This window comes from Xenopus tropicalis, chromosome 1 (genome assembly GCF_000004195.4).
Source record: "Xenopus tropicalis strain Nigerian chromosome 1, UCB_Xtro_10.0, whole genome shotgun sequence".
NCBI classification, from domain to species: domain Eukaryota; kingdom Metazoa; phylum Chordata; class Amphibia; order Anura; family Pipidae; genus Xenopus; species Xenopus tropicalis.
Window position 1 is genome coordinate 160,810,941 of NC_030677.2, and position 17,447 is coordinate 160,828,387.

Here is a 17,447-nt window from a genome sequence, read left to right on the forward strand (position 1 = left end):
AATGTTGATTTTAAGAAGCAGGCTTACAGGTAATGAGATTGAAAAAGACTGCTTTTCCTCTGAGCGCAATGCTGCCAGAGGTGCTCCTACCATGAGGCCAGTTAGCAGCTTTAACAGAAATGGATTGCTGGGCCCAGGTAAGGAGTAAGTGATCACCATTTTGCAGTTACATAATTATTTAGCCATACCTTTTCTCTTTTCGGCTTGATTTCCTTTGCCACATCACAGTAACCCATTACAGCCTCCACAAACTTTAGCATCCCTAAACCTGCCTTACTAATAGCCTCCATCTCTTCAAATGTTGTATTTAGAGTCTTCAAGAAACCTAAAGAGAAATTAAACTTAGACAACATTGTTGACAAAATTGTTAAGACAAGCAAAAAGGTATAAATGCATTGATTCTGAATAGAAGAGGAAAGTCAATTTCAAAGCAATACATTTTTTAAGTTATTTGGTTATATGTACATAAACATTTTTACTACTATGTGTTGAAGCGGCCACTGCCTCGATGACTGCTTACTGAGTGCCTGCTTCTTCACATATGGTTGTATTTGCTGCCCTAGCTGAAGTCTCAGGGCAGCGTGTCTGGGGCCATGACTCTGGTTGCTCTGTAATAATTTCTATAAATATGCTTTTCAATGTTTTTTCTTTCAACTTGGTTCTAAGGGCCTCATATGTCAACTACAGAGATCTGGCCAAATCCCAAATTCTTTGTAAAATGATCTGGTCAAATACTGAACTGAATCTGAACCCTAATTTGCTTATGCAACCCTAATTTCACAAGATTCTTGTGTATGCTCTTATATAACTCTAATTTGTTGTAGAGTTTCTATAAATGATGTATAATCATGTTTGTATTTAAAGTTCTACTTTTAGTCTTACATTTCTTATAAATGCATATGCCTAGAATAAAGACACCTGTTCTAAATAAGACCATGTAAATTATTTTTATTCTGCTTTTACTTAATGCATGCTTATCTGAGAGCCTGGTGATCTATGTAATGACCTGGTTGCTAGATCTACAACCATAAAAGACCTTCTTTTTGACATTATTATTGCCCTCACACAATGTGGTATACATATTTATGAACTACACAAGATTCCTCTTCATGTAGGTTTGTATTTATGGTTAAGTGATCCATTTCAGGTTTTCAGTGGACTGTCACTCTATCTTATTAAAATTGTTCCTTCCCCTTCTCTAGTGTCATGCAAACATTACTATACCAAATATTCCTTTGAGGAGGATGGCTCAGTTAACATAGGAAATATGGTAACGCAAATATGAACCTTAATATGAGAAGGTATGCCTTTTTCTTACAGCATTCTATATCTATTACTTTTTACTTGTACTGGAAAATATCATAAACAATTATTTTCTGTTTGTATAGTGAAGTACGTTTCTTGGTAATCATGTGACTGCTTTTATATCTTTGCTTTCATAAAACAAAACAGCTTCCCTTTACAACTGAGCAATAATCCCACAGGATCATAGAAGTATCAAATATTTGGTATGCTTGAAAGACAAATGATTCCCGTCCTTACATTTACATGGCCACACAATGGATAAGCCATAATTAGAATAAGTAGAGTGGTGGGAGGGGTAACTTGAAGCAAAGGAAGAAAACAATTGATTGAAGCTGCAGGCCTGAGATTTCTGGAAGATGTTCTATTAATAACTTACTCTGTTCAGTCATCTGTTGTTTTGTCTGCAGCACAAAAATGTGGTAGTGTTCTTTTTAAGTCTATAGAAAATATCTGCCTCACACAAAAATGAAGATGAGCAGCGATGCAACTAACCCAAAGTGACAAAGCAAGTCTTATAATGAATTTCAAAGAAGCAAAGGCCAAAAATGAAATGTAAAGATCCTTGAGAACAGAAATCTCTTCTTATTCCAAGTGAATTATTTAGGAAATGTTAAAAAAAGATGTTACCTCTGACAGCTTTTACTTGATGCTGGGTTATTGCATCAAAATCTATTTCCATGAGAGATTTCAGGAAGCTGGGGTCAGACATCATTCCCTTTGCACTCTTCCAGCTTATCTCCTTGTAACCTCTCATTACTAGGATGCACTCACAAACAACCTGAACTGCTCGTGGGGGTTTGGCAAAAGACCTAGAAAAAACAAAAACAATTATTAAGGGAAGAAATTGTGATTTAATATGAAACTATATTACAGCAAACAAATCAAGATTTGCAAAGCACATGCATCAGTAATTATTAGAACAAATCATTCCAGTCATGCCAAGGAATGCAGAATATATAATGCAAATGCTGAAAGTAACAGATGTACACATCAAGCACTGTAAATAAAACAACAGCAATTTCCCTCCAAAATTGCATTAGTGAGTGACTATGCTTACCATGCTGGTGCATAACACATATACCAAAAAATGTTTGCTATCTCTTTAAATTACACATAATACTTGTAAAGACACTCATGTACAACAAAACCCAAATCAAAAAGATTTCCATTTCCAAAGGCCAAATAATGTACTTACAACTTCCTTTGCAAAGCATAAAGGTAGGAGGAAGGATTTACTTCATATAGTTTCAATATATGGCAATTACATGAGGAGAAACATTACATTTAAAAGTTAAAGGGACATTAAAACTAAGGTCATAAAAAACAAGAAAAGTTCAGGTGTCTTTGGAAAACAAAGCCCCACGTATGTTTTGCCATTGGCAATTAACTTTATCAGTGATGGGAAAGTATTCATGGGAGATTTGTCGCCCGCGGTAGGTCAGATTTAACAGCGTGCAACAAATCTCCCGTTGTGCCATTCCCCTAATGTTAACAGAAGAAACAAATGAAAATATAAATACACCCCTGAGGTGCAAGCCCTAACAGCAAAACTAGGGCACTGTGATCTTTCACAGGCCACTGCAGGGACTGATTGTTACCTAATCTCTGTCACATCCGACTTGTCCAGTTTCTGTAGTTCAAGTTTGGCTGCTTCTAATATGGGCAGAGCTTCTGCCAAGGCACTTTCTGCCTCTTGCTTCTCTACTGCGATAACTTTATTTTGTTCTTCTATTTCTGCAGCTTTCTCCTCAGCAAGCTTCCTTTTTTCCTCAGCTGCAATAAAAGAGGCATAGGTTTAATACAATTTATTCCCAAAGGGATTAATACAGTGAGACAGAAAACCATGTGAATTTTATTAAAATAAATTGATTACAGAAATCCCAACATATTATTCTATTTCCAGGTTTTATACAAAACAAAGCAACAGATTCAGTGTGATTCAAGCCTAACCTAACCTGTTTACATTAAGATATAAAAAATGCACAATGTGGGTCAAATGTACTTAAACCGAATGGTTGATAAAACAGCTCAGATATAGGCTATTAGTAAATGACTGACGGCACATTTCAGATCCCAAAAGTTTAATAAACTGATAAAGAATGTAGACAACAAAAAAGAACCAAAAAATGTCATCACACGTGCCTTTTTCTACATGATGATGTTTGCCTATAGTTAGAAACCAAATGAAGCTTACTGTAGAACTCATTTATAGACAGTGGGGCAAGGTGCAAAAAACAGGTGCAGGTTCTGTTGTTGCTGGTTGTTGCTCTCCAGAGCACAGTGTTGCCTCTACTCTGAAGTGCTGTATTCATGTGGGGTGGAGGGAGGCATGCTGGTAACCTCCTCTCCCCTAACTGTGAGCAACTGCTCATAGTTTGGGGAACTTTCCTAAAGTGATTTTACATAGTAGGAAGAAAGACATTAATAGGGGGCCTGCACTGCATTTTCTTTGACATTCTCTTGCCATTTAAACACCACAAGAAAGTCATACATATAGCCTCAACATTCAGACAGGCACAAGTTTTAAATTGCATCCACGCAGTTATCTATAGCAATCAAATATTGTCACTTGTTTTGCAGCTTGAAGTACTCTGATCAAAATGAATTGCTGATTGGTTGCGATCGGTATCTGCACTAGTGCAATTAAGAGATTTATAATTTAGTCCTGTAATGTCCTAAAGCAGGGCTCTATAGTATTTTAGCAACAGCTATATAAGGTTTAGCTGTCTTGGGATTCTGGTTGTAGCTGAAAAGCAACATGCATTTCTCTTACATAAAATGAAACATTCCTTTACCTATTCCCTTTTTATTTATAATGCATGAAAATTGGCTTTCACAGTCAGCAGAACACTTTGACCTTCAATGAAGATAGCCATAAAAGCATATAACATTTATTATTATTGAATTATACTTTCATAAATAAGGAAAAAGTACTCTCCACTTGTGGACATATCTATCTGTAAGCCTGATAAAATACATTACTTACTTGGCTAAGAAGTAAAATCTTCAGCACTGGTTTAGAAAATGTAAGTGGTACTAAATCTTCATTTTAGTTCCCTGGCACCTGCATGCTGCGCATAGTTTCCAATTTATTCCTCTAATCCCTATCTCAGTGCAGAATGTTATCAGATCACCTATACCACTTAAACCACTGGAAGTACAGCATGCACAGTTTACACTATATGGCAAAAGAAGTACATGGTACTTTTTGTCTGTGTACTTACTAACCTATTGTTGTATTGGTTGAGATCTCATCCAAAAGAGCTTCACATGCAGAGGACTTCTCAGCTAAGACCACTTTCTGCTCTGCCAACTTAACGTTCAACTCGGCCAGCTGAACAGTGGCTTCTTTCAGTTTGTCCAGACCCCCTTCTAGACGCTTGCATTGTGCTATTATAATAGAGAATTTGTAAATGTAATATTTGCACCTACAGTATATCATTGAACACAAATAGAATAATTGATGATGGCAAAATTACTGCAGTATACAGTAGTAAAGTGTTGTGTTTCTAACAGTACAATCCAAACAAATTTTTAAAACTCTCAACAGTACCATTTTTATGTGTCCCTTTACTAAATTATCTTCATTCCCTTTACTTCTGGGAAACCATAACATACCCAAGTTATATTGGTTCTTCTCTTCTAATAGCCTTGAGTAAGTGTTGATGAAGTCAAGGTAATTTTTTGGAGTGACATAATTGCTGCGCCTTAGTTTCTGCTGAAACTTTTTGCTGAATTTGCCAACAGAATCATGCACCATAACAACATGGCCAGTGACAGGTTCTGAATGTTGTGATGGGATCAGTGAATTGTCTCCTAAAATGCACACAGTTTACAAACAAATTAGGCATAAAACTGGTTTTATAATGACCACACTAAATTCTTATAGACGTCTTTTTGTACTTTTTTAATTTTCTCATGAGTTAAATGTGCTGATAGGTGGCTACGGGCAGATTTAACTCACAAAAAGTCTTCTCAAAATTGAGTTTCAGACTTTTACGTTTTCATGGAATAAATCACAATGATTGTTTTTCATCACAAATCTAACTGGGCACATTGTTTAGCTTGACTACAAATAGAAATAGACTATTTAAAAAACTTCAAACTGAGTTAGATACCCTCAAATTATATTAGAATATTTACTAAATAGAGTTAAACAAGCTAAATTCAAGTAATACGAAAGCAAATACAGAGATAAAGATATGAAAAGGCATATCACAGAATATCTTATAGGAGTAAAAACCCCTTTCTCACTATAACCACTAATAAATGAATACTATATTTATTTATGACATTTGTAAAACTGAGATGTGGTTTGTGAACTGAAACAGAACTTTTTTTTTAAATAAATAATTTATAGAACCTACCATAGGCAATATTTTGCAATAGACTGTACTTACCCAAAAATGAATTGGCAACTGCATATAAAGCTTGGGGTGGCCAAGGCAAAAACCAGTCTATACCAGTGTTATTAACCAAACCTTGAAGAAACAGAAAGTTTGAATGAGATCTGAGTGCGCATGTGGAAGCCCCCACCCACTCCCCGAGTGCGCATAGCATACATTTAAACTCCCTTACGGAGCAGTGGGGAGAGGTCCCCATTGCTCCGTATGGGAGCAAAATTCAAAAACTTGCGGCGGGGCAGCATGCTGCCCCTAAATTTCTGCCGCCCTAGGCCCAGGCCTTTGTGGCCTCTCCACAAATCCGGGCCTGAGTAGATCTGCTCATTTGGCGACCACACAATCTTACCAATTATGGCCACCCTTACAGTACAGTACCATAAGATAAGAATTTAGTTAAGGCAAAATATTTAAAAAAAAATATCCTGGCATTTCAGGTATCCATAGTAACATGATTTTTACTGTCACAAAGTACATACCTTCTCAATACTTATATGAAAAGGCAATACAGGTATGGGAAACCAATTATACAGAAAGCTCTGCATTATAAAAAGGCAATCTCTCATAGACTCTATTTTAACCAAATAACCCCAGGTCCTACGCATTCTGGATAACAGGATTTACCTGTACAGGCAAAATAACCACAAACAGATTGTTGTAGTGGTTTCCATAGCCACATTTAAATGACAAATTTAACATGAAAAGCTTACCTGGAAAATTCCTGCATCTTGTCCTCAAAGTGTCACCAACTGGGGACATTCCAAGTACAATGTGAAGATTGTTTGCACTTTTGTTTACAAAGAACTGCCAAATGCTTTCTTTGGCAGGACCAACACCATGTTTGGTAGCCTCATCCCTAATCTGGCTAAGAACTGATTCCTTTTCATCATCTGGGAAAAGAGCTGGCACCATTCCTAAAACAGAAAGCTCAAAATGTTACTTTGAATATAGTCAGTTAGTTTGTGTCAAAGGTACATGGCATTTGTTTTGTGTATGGTCATAGCTGAGATACTTCATGACTCAACCTTTTAGAAGAAGATTCTGTAAAACAAGGAATACAGAAATGTTTATAAAAATGTTTTAAAGCCTCAGTACTGTTGTTGTTATACAATGTTTTACTGTTAAGGTCCCCATTGTAATGTATTACAGAACACTGAAACTCTTGCATTTATGTTTGGAAATATCATGAACATTTAACCATATTAAGGTTTTCTAATAATGCAGGTATAGTCATGCAATTTGCATTAAGCAGGTCTTTATGAAAACAAGATATTCCAAGTAGTTACTGCAGTGAAATTCACCTGAGGTTAGCATATTGTTGATAAGTTCCAGAAAACCTTCTTCAGCCACATGAGCATCTGTGAACAGGAAAATCATCTTTTTATTCTCCAAGCCAAGCTTTATGTAAAGGTTCCTCAGATCTTCACGGAAACTGTTCTCCCCATAGCCTCGACTGAGAACAATTTCAAACACCTAGTGAAGAACAAAATTGTTATCAGTGTTATAGTCTTCCTAATAGATACACGTTTGAAAGCTTTAGTGGCACTAACCTCATATCCTGCAGCATATGCAGCCAGCCTAGCAAGAGACTGCTTTCCAGAACCCCCAACACCAACCAGCAATGCGTGACCTCGGTCCATCCTGATAATACGGTGAATACGTGTTAAATGTTCAAGTGCATCATCAAAAAGAACAAGGTTCATTTTGGTTTTACTTTCATTGTACTCCTCAAGGATTTCCTAAAAATAAAATTCACCGTGGTAACTATACATATAACTATAGCAAAATATAAAGACCAAAAGTAACAGTTGTACAAAAAATATTAATATAAAACTTTTACCAATAAAAACGAAAAATGCCCAGGACAAACAACCTAATTGTCCTTCATTAAAACCTGACCTGATTAAAGGAGAAGGAAAGGCGAATAAAGAGTTAATCTCAAGCTGCAGGCATACCTTCAGTTCTCTCTATAGTGCCCGTAAGTCTCCCTATATCTCTCCTGTTCAGATGATCAGAAGTCTCATAGGAAAAAAACGCTGAGCTCTGTAAAGAAAGTTCCCATAATGCCTCGCTCCTGCACCAAGACCAGTGTACATGCTCAGTTTGTAAGACTATGAGGAAGCTTGCTGCTGATTGGCTCAGATTCACATTCCTAAGGGGTGGGAGGGAGTCCTTAGCATTCTTGAGGGAGGGGGGAGCAGGAGAGGGGAGAGGGGGAGAACTGTGTGTCTCTGGCACAGGAAAACAAAGAGACAACGAATCCTGTTTCTTTTGATAGAGGACTCAGTGCAGCGTTTCTGTGAGTGCTTATGGCTGAATTTACACGGACCTTTCTGATAAAGCTTACTTAGTTTTTACCTTTCCTTCTCCTTTAAGACAAATTCATATACTGCAAATTTAAGCAGTACAGAAAACAAGTTGATATAATTTATATATGAGATTCCTTATACTGAGGCATAATGGATTCCAAATGTTAGTCACCTGAAAGAGAGCTTTAGCAGCTTCATAGTCTTGAATGTCTTCATATACTCGTGGCTCTCCTTCGCTCATTCCTGTTCTATAGTCACCAAATAGAATGGGGTCTCTCGTGGCATGTTCCAGGGAAGCCTGGAAGTGTTCCTCAATTAAATGCTTTATGTGGCCTTGTACCTTTATATTAGAGCAAAATTAAAATTCATGACGTTTCAATTATTTCAAACTGATCAGCTACAATACATCCAAACAGTAGTAAAGTTCAAATATTATTAAAGAAATTCTAGTAAATCCACTACAATAATGGCAGCATATGGCTCCTTGTGTTAAAACTGTAATGGAGTTAGTATCTGGTTATCTACTAGGATAACCACATTTTTATGCTTTTCTAAACCTACCTGACTAATTTAGTTGCTCTCTACTGATTCTGTAAAGAAATGAATACATGCTGCCTTATCACTGCCCTTTGCTTGTCCTGCTACTACACCTTTGCACTAGTCACCTACACTTTTGCCGAGTTAATTCCTATTACCTTTCTAAGAAGTAAATGGGCATCATTTCATAAACATTAGCTACTAGCTTGCTGACCTACTTTTTTTTTCTAAACTTCACTTACCACAAGCTTATCTTCTTCATTGACAAGTCTGTCATGGAAGACTCTTAGGTTCTCATTCCTCCATACTCGCACCATCTGTGCCACTGTCTGAAATCTGGAATAAAATTTGTAACTCACATCACATTCAAATGAAATTTGTATGGCTGTTAAGAAATCTGTAGGTGTCTGTAGTGAGTGTATGAAACATTTATTTACCTTTCAGGAGTAGTAAGGACCAGGCCATTGTAGACACGTGATAGGTCACGAAGATTAAATATGTAATGGAACTTTGAGGGAGTTGGGGGTAAGTCACGAACTATCATTTTATAAAGCTCTAGGGTACAGAAAGTAAGCTTGTCACAGATTGCCTGCACCTCCTCGTTAAATAGCTGTAGAAGACAAAATTATTATTGATTAATAATTCAGAGATCTAAAAGGATTGCTTTAAATGATGCATTCACTTTCCTGGCTCTAAGGTTTTTCCTAGCCACTGACAGTAAAAGTCTATACTTAGACATTTGCAAAAGAATCAGTAAAGCAGAAAATGCCTTTTAAAAAGGTCTAGTGCATATCTTTACCCTGTATAGTATGGCATTATTTAGGGCTGTCCAACTGTCCCACGGGCAAGAAGTGACCTTCTAATGTATTTTTGCTGCTCACTTCCTGACTAACCACTCCATAGAATGCTGTATATAACATCACCATTTTATATTGTTTGGCCCATAAACTTGCAGTATTTCAGCTCACTGGCCCACTACATGGCAAAAGTTGTACAGTACTGGTTTTGAATATTATGCAATGACAATGGCATGTCTTGTATATGTAATAATAGTTTTTTCTGCATTTCACTGTAGACTGCTGTCATGCATTATGGGAAAAATGATTTTAATTATTTTATTTGTTATTCCTCATCTGGTTAGAATATTATAAATCTTCTAATGGTCATTTAGGTAAACGAGTATTTTGCATTGCCTTTGCATGCTTATACATCCACAATAATGTTTTCAGATATATAATCACATATTAATCACATATATATAGACTAAACTTACTGCAGTGTGTCCTTTTAAAATAGAGGAATAAATCAGACTCAGTGACTCTTCTGAAGGAAAGAGGACATTAAATACGCTGAAAAGAGAAATGAATCTTGTGTCCACTTCATTACGGCCCCCACCAGCTTTGCCCATTGCAGCTATGAATCCAAGGTCACGAAGGTACTTGCAATTCAGCTCTTTGCCACGATCATACATGCCACCCTTCTCAAGTAACAACTTCAGTAGAGCTATGGGTTGCTGGGTACCATATTCATCCACCTAAACATATAAATATTAAAAAATTAGGAAAACAATATTACCAAATGAAATATATTTAATTATATACAATTATATATAGTGTTAAACTTTACTAAAATGGAACTAATATGATGCAAAAAGTTTCTAATGGCACAAGAAAATGCTTTAATGCAAGATATACTCTAACCTTTGGCATGTTCATGTCATCCATGAAAACCAATAAACGTTTTCCCATTGGAGGTCCATAATTATCCTTGGTACGTTTCTCTACATTTGCCTCTAGATTTCTTTGGATATCCATGGATGTAGTTCGAGATGAGAAATTAATGCTCAAAAGCATCTAGAACAAAATGAAAACTGAATAGCACTGAATGCTTTAGATGGCAGCTAAAGACACATTTATTCCATTTTGAGATTTGAATAGATATGAATAAATGGTTGAGATTTCAATGTTTTCTAAAAAATTAGAATTATTTGCTTATTATGGAGTCTATGAGAGACAGCCTTCCTGTAATTCAGAGTTTTCTGGATAACAGGTTTCCAAATAAGGGATCCCATATCTGTATACATTTCAAAACAAAGATATTTAAGTAGTCTATGAAAATGTTACAAACCGTGGCATCAGTGTTAAGGTTTCTCAGGAGATTAAGTGTAGTTGCTGTCTTAGAGGTCCCAGATTCGCCAACAAGAACAACCGGCCTTTTAATTTTTACCATTTGCTCCAAAAGCCATGTAGTGCGAGTAGTGTCCACAGTAGGAACTGAAAATCAGATTGGATAACTAATTATGCCAATAAAAGGAACATTTGTGTATAAAATATGTGTGGGTACAGACCATACATATCCCAGTTTTTAATAGCCAGAGTTTCTTTGTTAGGTCTGTCATAACAGGATTCTGGGAAGAAATTCCTTAAGGCTCCTAGAAAAGTCCATTCACATGGGCTTTGCCCCATTTACATGGGTTTATCCTATAGGCTAAAGCTCACCCACTGGGTTTAAAGCAGAAGCCAGGATAATAGCTGACCAGATTCCCAACTACAGACCGGTTTCGCCCTTTTTGGGGCTCATCAGTGTAGCGCAGGGTTTTCTGATCAAGTTAGGTAGAGCCAGGAGTGGGGATACACGAACAAGCTAAAGGGATTGAGGAGACCGCCTCATACGTATGCAAATGTCATAACAGGATTCTGGGAAGAACTTTTGTTAGGTCTGGAAGAAGCAAACAAACCTGCACCCTAGAAAGTGACGTGGATTGGAAAACAACTTTCACCAATCAACTATAAAATGAGACTAAATCAGTATGTGATTGTAGCACCATGTCCTTATCTATAGTATTTATAGACGAGGAAGAAAATAGAAAGTGGAAACTTATATAGTGCACATTTGCAAACCAATATATAGTGCACATTTGTAAAATTAATTTTTTCAACTGCAGGTGAAGAGAAGCAGGTCAGGTTGCCCTGTTTTAACGGTATTTACGAAATGTTCCTGGATTTCTATAACTAAAGTATCCAGCATTGTGAGTTTGTCTGCTGTAAATTGTAGTAAAGCACTAAAAATAACAAATCAGAGGACGTTCTGCACATGAAATAGTTGACAGACACCAATCACATGAAAGTGACTTCCCGGAAAAGTACTGTAGGTCCCCCAAGGATATCATCAGATAGACAATACATGTGTAGATTTTATCATTATCTGAGGGGAATTTTCTAACCTGTCTGATCGACTAAATGATCGGTCACGAAAATTATCGGGGCGATATTTCCGAAATGCAGTTTCATACAATATTAGAGGTGAGTGTATGGCCAGCTTTAGAGAGTAAGTGTGTTACAGACACATGTGTGGGTCTAGCTGACTGGACCTGTATCTGACTGATTGAGAATTAAATCAGTTTTGCGTATGCAAGACTCTTAACTAATCTTACATATGTGGGGCTATGGATACATGCCAAGCTCTGTCTGCTAACTACAGGGAGACAGCAGAGACAGCATCAGTTAAAACTAACATACACAGTGCACTTTATACCTCAGTCACATAATACTTGCATTTGGGCTCTAGCTACAGCTCAGGAACACATTACTTTGTTTATGCAATTTAAGTGTATGCAAACATGCAAATGATTTTGCACCTAGCATTAAGTCGTTTTTTGCATTTTTACTCCTAATATGGATTGCACATACAAATATTATACCCTTTTCACTGCTCTTAATCAATCATTACTGAGTTTGTAACTTACCCAAAATATCAATAAATTTCTCTTCAGGCTTATGAATATATTTAGGAACCAGTTTGCTCCAAGGTATCCACTTCTTTTTCTCTCCATCAAAATGAAAGTCATAAATGGTGGGCTGCTGATCTGCATTGTGTAAAGAAAATGCACGAACCTTTAATTATATGAATATATAATGCAAATCACTCTCTTTACAGTACTGCTGCTAATTCAGATTTCATTCATTCCTATATCACTACAAAGCATCATCAATCACTTCTTTGCTATGTAAGTGAAGACTGAAGAATTTACCATTCATTAACCATTTTAAGAATACTTACTTTTTTTATTATTACCATACAACCTACAAACTACCTACAGGATTTATAAATCTTAAAGCACAATGCACCATAACCAAATTATAGCCAAATTAGCTGCTGATGTTTTTGTGTGATATGCTTTTCAAGGGTAACTGCAACTGTTTGGCTAATTTGGAGGCACACCACAGTAGCAATAGGCAAACCTTAAGCACTATCAATACTTCAAGACTAACATGTCTGCAAAGGCCTTCTTTAATTGAGAAAGCCCTATATCATATGGATAATTCCCCCTAAAGCCATATGGTTGTTAAATAACATAATTTCTAAATATACATATATATATATATATACACATAAATATACAGGGTTGGATTGACAGCACTCGCAGGCTCTTTTCACAGATTATTCACGCAGTCATCATAAATAAATGTGAGGCTTTATTTTGTCCGACGTTTCAGCTCCCAGCTGGAGCTTTCATCAGGGACATAAATATAGAAATACATATATTATCATTTATGTTACCTCCTGAAAATAGCAAAATAAATATTCTTTTAATACTCATACTACATTTTAAGAGTACATAGAACTAAGATCAGTCCATAAAGATACTAACATGGAAGTTCTCCAGGTCCAGCCAAAATACTTTCATCGTAGGCAGCTGACATGGATGCCAAACGTTTAATATACTCGTCAAATTTAATCCTCCCAGTTTCAAGTAATGTTGCTCCCAAAGACCAGTACATGGCTTCTATAAAGTAGCATTCCAGAACATCTGCATCATCAACTTCTTTTTCAAGTAATGCATCCAACATAGTAGACAACTGTGTCACCTGTAAAAGGTACAAAATACTAGTGAATGATTTGTAGTGTATATGCATACAGTGACATAATGATTTAACTTACTTTTGGGCTGTTTATTGTCCCTTCATATTGTCCACCCTAATTATGTTAATAACAGTCTAAATTTTTTGACACATATTATTTATATGTTTTCTTTCAGATTTGCCTTTGTTTGATAACACACCTGTAAAATGTATTTTACTTGGACATCATACCAAAATCTTTTTGTGGTTTAGTGTTGGTTGGAATACAGTTCCATAACTGTGACATCTGACTCCAACAAGGAATTTGGTCTGGACTCCTAGGTGAAAAGCCCATGTTTCAACAGCTTTGGAATCAAATTCAAAATAATAACCACTGTAAACAATTTTTCTTTTGACATTGATACCAAACCTTGCTGCCAATTTACATTAATCATTTTAAGTTTTACATCTAAAATCAACACCCACATTAGTCCTAAACTGAATAAAAATGCACCTTCAATTTTCTATGAAACATAATAACTCAGATAGCTAAAGAGCAATGTTCCCTCTAATTTCTTCTTGACTGTGTGTGCAAAATATTTCTTTTGTGTACACTATTTAAAACCTTGTGCTCACTTTAAAAAACTAGTGTTCGCAGCACAAAATTATATGTTTTTACACAAAATTCTTTGCACTGGTCACAAAATTTGTTTGCACAGCTTGGAGGAAACATTGCTAAACAGCACTGTAAGGTGATGAAAGTAGTATAGCTTCCCCTTTGCAAATTTTATATATATATATATATATACATACATTTATAAATGGTGAGGATGTGCTCTGCATAAAAATTTGAAATTATGTACCCCATATTGTAAAATATAAGGATATTATAAGTCACAGAATAGTTTCATGGCCATATAAGAGCAGAATGCCAAAGGCCAAGTGCTTTTATACAGGTCATAACATTCCAAGGTGACTTCTAATATCTTCTTATATTTTGATATTTTACAACAGGGCGTACATTATTTATTATAATACACAGGCATCCATGAGTCATGTGGCAGAAACGACATCACCAAGCCCCAATTATAACTGCTGATATCACTAAGGCCCGCTTTTAAGGATATCATTTACAGGATATTCATGGCTCTTGTGTATAATAAGAAAAATGTGAACATCCAGTAATAACCAGCCATAAGCTTAAACTGCAACAGTATCTTTTATAAATATTTAGTCAAAAAATGTTTTTGAAAATCCCAATCAAACTACAACTGCTGATATAACTGAAGTAGAGTCTTTGTTTCAGAACTGCAGAATATGGTTATGTCGCCACTGTATGAATAAAGGATAACACTAAACACATGGTTAGAGAAGCCACAAACAAAGCAAGGTCTCTGTGTCTCACTAGAAAAAAAGTCCTACCATATTAAGATCTGTCTGAGGAACAATTGTCTTTAGTTTCTCTCCTTGTTTTCCATCAGTGATTCCTTCAACAATCATCTCAATGCAGTGGGGTACATATTTTTCAAACAGTTTGCTTAATACACTTTGCTCCTGCTAAAAAATATTAATATAAAGAATGACAATTTTAGAAATTACATGGAGTAAATCAAAATTTAATAATGTAACATGCAACAAGCAAGAGCTAAAACAGTATAACATAGTCAAAGAAACAGAGTCAGAACAATGTAACGGTTCTACCTTGCTCTGTCTATTATTCACCCATTTCTGCCAATAAGGCATATATTTTAGATTCTTAGGATCCACAAAGACCATACCACAGCGGGAAACAGTGGCAGGTGATGCATACTGAAGATCTCCAACCTAAATAAATAACAGGGAACATTGATTATAGAGCCAAGTATCATATGCTGCTTGTCAGCAGTAGAAATCAATAGGGCATGAAAACAGGTCTATACCTCAAACAATAATGCACAGTGTGGTTGAAGTCTAATGCGCTCCCCATTTGCCAAGGTCAATAACTTGTTGTCATCCATTACTGAATTCATATTTTCAACCCAAAGAGCATCAACATCTCCATCAAACAAAATATATCTGTAAAAATCAAATTACTTGCTTTATAAATGTGTTAATATTATTATAATTATATTGTCTGTTTATTTATTTTATTTTTATACAAGACATATTAAACCAATGTTTCAATAAAAACCAATTGGCCACTTACAAATACAGCAAATAAATGCAGATTTACAGAAGAGGTCCACATAGTAGTACATATGCTAAATTTGTATATATTTGCTTATGTTTAGAAATAGAAATGTATTATATTTAAATGTAAGAAATGTTTCTGATTCTCTCATGCAAGCTAAAGTTCCAACAAACTATGCTGAACATATACAGACCAAAGGATTACTCTGAGCTTAAACTCACCTTCTCTCTTTTTTCTCTGTTGGTTTGTTGATTTCCCTGAAGATATTTGAAAGAACTCCATCTGTCCAGTCTCTGGTTGCAGGATCCAAAATCCCATACAGCTCAATAACACTCATGGCTTTGGGATTAAGTGTGTACAACTTGGTAACAAGGCCAAGCCTGGCGAGGACACAATTTTAAAACTGCTTTTAGTTTGTACACTGGAATACTGACACATTGGGGCCGATTTACTAATCCACGAACGGATCGAAAGTGTCCGAATGCATTTTTTTCGTTGCGACTTTTTCGTAGCTGTCGCGGAAAAAATCGCAAAGGTTTGCCCGCCGTTTACTAGTGCTCAATATGAAAAGGTCGGGACAATTCTCGCAAGTCGTAACGGCTACGAAAAAGTTGCGACAATTTGCGCAAGTCGTAACGGATACGAAAAAGACGCGACAGCGACTAAAAAGTCGCAACAATGTTCGTTTCCAATCCAATTTTTTCCCATTTAGGATTCGGATTCGTGGATTAGTAAATCAGCCCCATTGTGTTGCATGCAAATTACATGTGACTGCTTTTCTAAAAGCAAAAGGTCACTAGAACCAAGTTTGCAAAATAAGTGTGAGTGACTTATAAATAAAACCAGAACATGAAGTTAGAAGTCAAAAACCTGATTGGTATCTAAAGAGAGTACTGTATATGATTACAGATGCAGTGATGGAATAGCATTCAAGCAAATGTGGTGGAAGTTAAATAATTTAAACAATATTTAAAGGCTTACAACAAAAACATAATAAAGGATAAGATAATAAGGAAACACCATATGGTACAACACTCATCTGGTAGCAGGCCCAAATGATGTGAGTGGGTCAAAACCCACTTTGGTTTCTTGTTACAAAATAATGACTGATAAAAAGATTATGAAATGTAATAAAAAGATCCTATATAGTATTTAGCAGTTTCTTATTTCATTCTCTTTTGTGACTTTTAACGTATGTATGTATGTTATTTATATCAATTTAATTTTATTAAACTGATATTGTTGTATAGCACACTCTCTACAGTATTCAGCAGGAGAAGAGTGTATAAAGTTATTATGTGATTATGGTGTAGTTATGGGTCCCTTGAAATCTGAAAACCCTTATCCTGTTCTAATTATTTTATAACTTGGAGGCTGAACCAAGCATTTTATGTTTTCTCAAATAGATGTAAGTTTTTTACATAATACTTACTTTGTCTGTGCCAAGCATAAGGTATTAATTACTACAGACTTTCCTCCTCCTGTTGGTCCAACTACCATAGTGGTGTGGCGAGTAAGCATGGTCTCATACATCTGAACAACTTTATCCACCTGTAAACCAAATATTATAAGAAGGGAAGTGAAAAGGAAAAAAGAAAGGAATTATGTATCTTTGCTTTGACATGCGTGTACCTGGGTTGGTAGAAGAATATAGTTATTTTCCTGAAGAGCTTCTTCAACAGCATCATTAAAATCAGGGTAGCGAACACGAGGGCAATCCAGTCCAGGAAATAAGTCAGAGATCAAGCCAAGAAATAGTGGGACGTCTTCAAACACAAATTTAGGCAGATTCATATCTCTTAGAGCTCTCATCAAAACAACATCCTGTAATTCAATAACAGCTGTTTATAACAAATAACACAATATTAAATAGTTAATAGAGATA

At 35.8% G+C, this 17,447-nt stretch overlaps 1 protein-coding gene across 1 annotated transcript in view; it reads right to left on the bottom strand.

Annotated features, from left to right (window-relative positions):
* Positions 1–17,447, bottom strand: part of dnah10 (dynein axonemal heavy chain 10) — a 73,717-nt gene that overhangs the window by 22,947 nt on the left and 33,323 nt on the right. The window contains exons 37-59 of the mRNA XM_012969076.3: positions 17,195–17,386; positions 16,995–17,113; positions 15,784–15,942; positions 15,312–15,447; positions 15,094–15,216; positions 14,815–14,949; positions 13,203–13,419; positions 12,297–12,416; positions 10,679–10,824; positions 10,252–10,404; positions 9,825–10,085; positions 8,989–9,161; positions 8,794–8,887; positions 8,187–8,354; positions 7,256–7,444; positions 7,007–7,178; positions 6,416–6,619; positions 5,706–5,786; positions 4,924–5,121; positions 4,534–4,695; positions 2,904–3,078; positions 1,933–2,114; positions 189–325 (exon numbers count right to left, since the gene is read on the bottom strand). Coding sequence (XP_012824530.2) covers positions 189–325; positions 1,933–2,114; positions 2,904–3,078; positions 4,534–4,695; positions 4,924–5,121; positions 5,706–5,786; positions 6,416–6,619; positions 7,007–7,178; positions 7,256–7,444; positions 8,187–8,354; positions 8,794–8,887; positions 8,989–9,161; positions 9,825–10,085; positions 10,252–10,404; positions 10,679–10,824; positions 12,297–12,416; positions 13,203–13,419; positions 14,815–14,949; positions 15,094–15,216; positions 15,312–15,447; positions 15,784–15,942; positions 16,995–17,113; positions 17,195–17,386 — 3,696 coding nt within the window. The remainder of the gene's footprint in view (positions 1–188; positions 326–1,932; positions 2,115–2,903; positions 3,079–4,533; positions 4,696–4,923; positions 5,122–5,705; positions 5,787–6,415; positions 6,620–7,006; positions 7,179–7,255; positions 7,445–8,186; positions 8,355–8,793; positions 8,888–8,988; positions 9,162–9,824; positions 10,086–10,251; positions 10,405–10,678; positions 10,825–12,296; positions 12,417–13,202; positions 13,420–14,814; positions 14,950–15,093; positions 15,217–15,311; positions 15,448–15,783; positions 15,943–16,994; positions 17,114–17,194; positions 17,387–17,447) is intronic.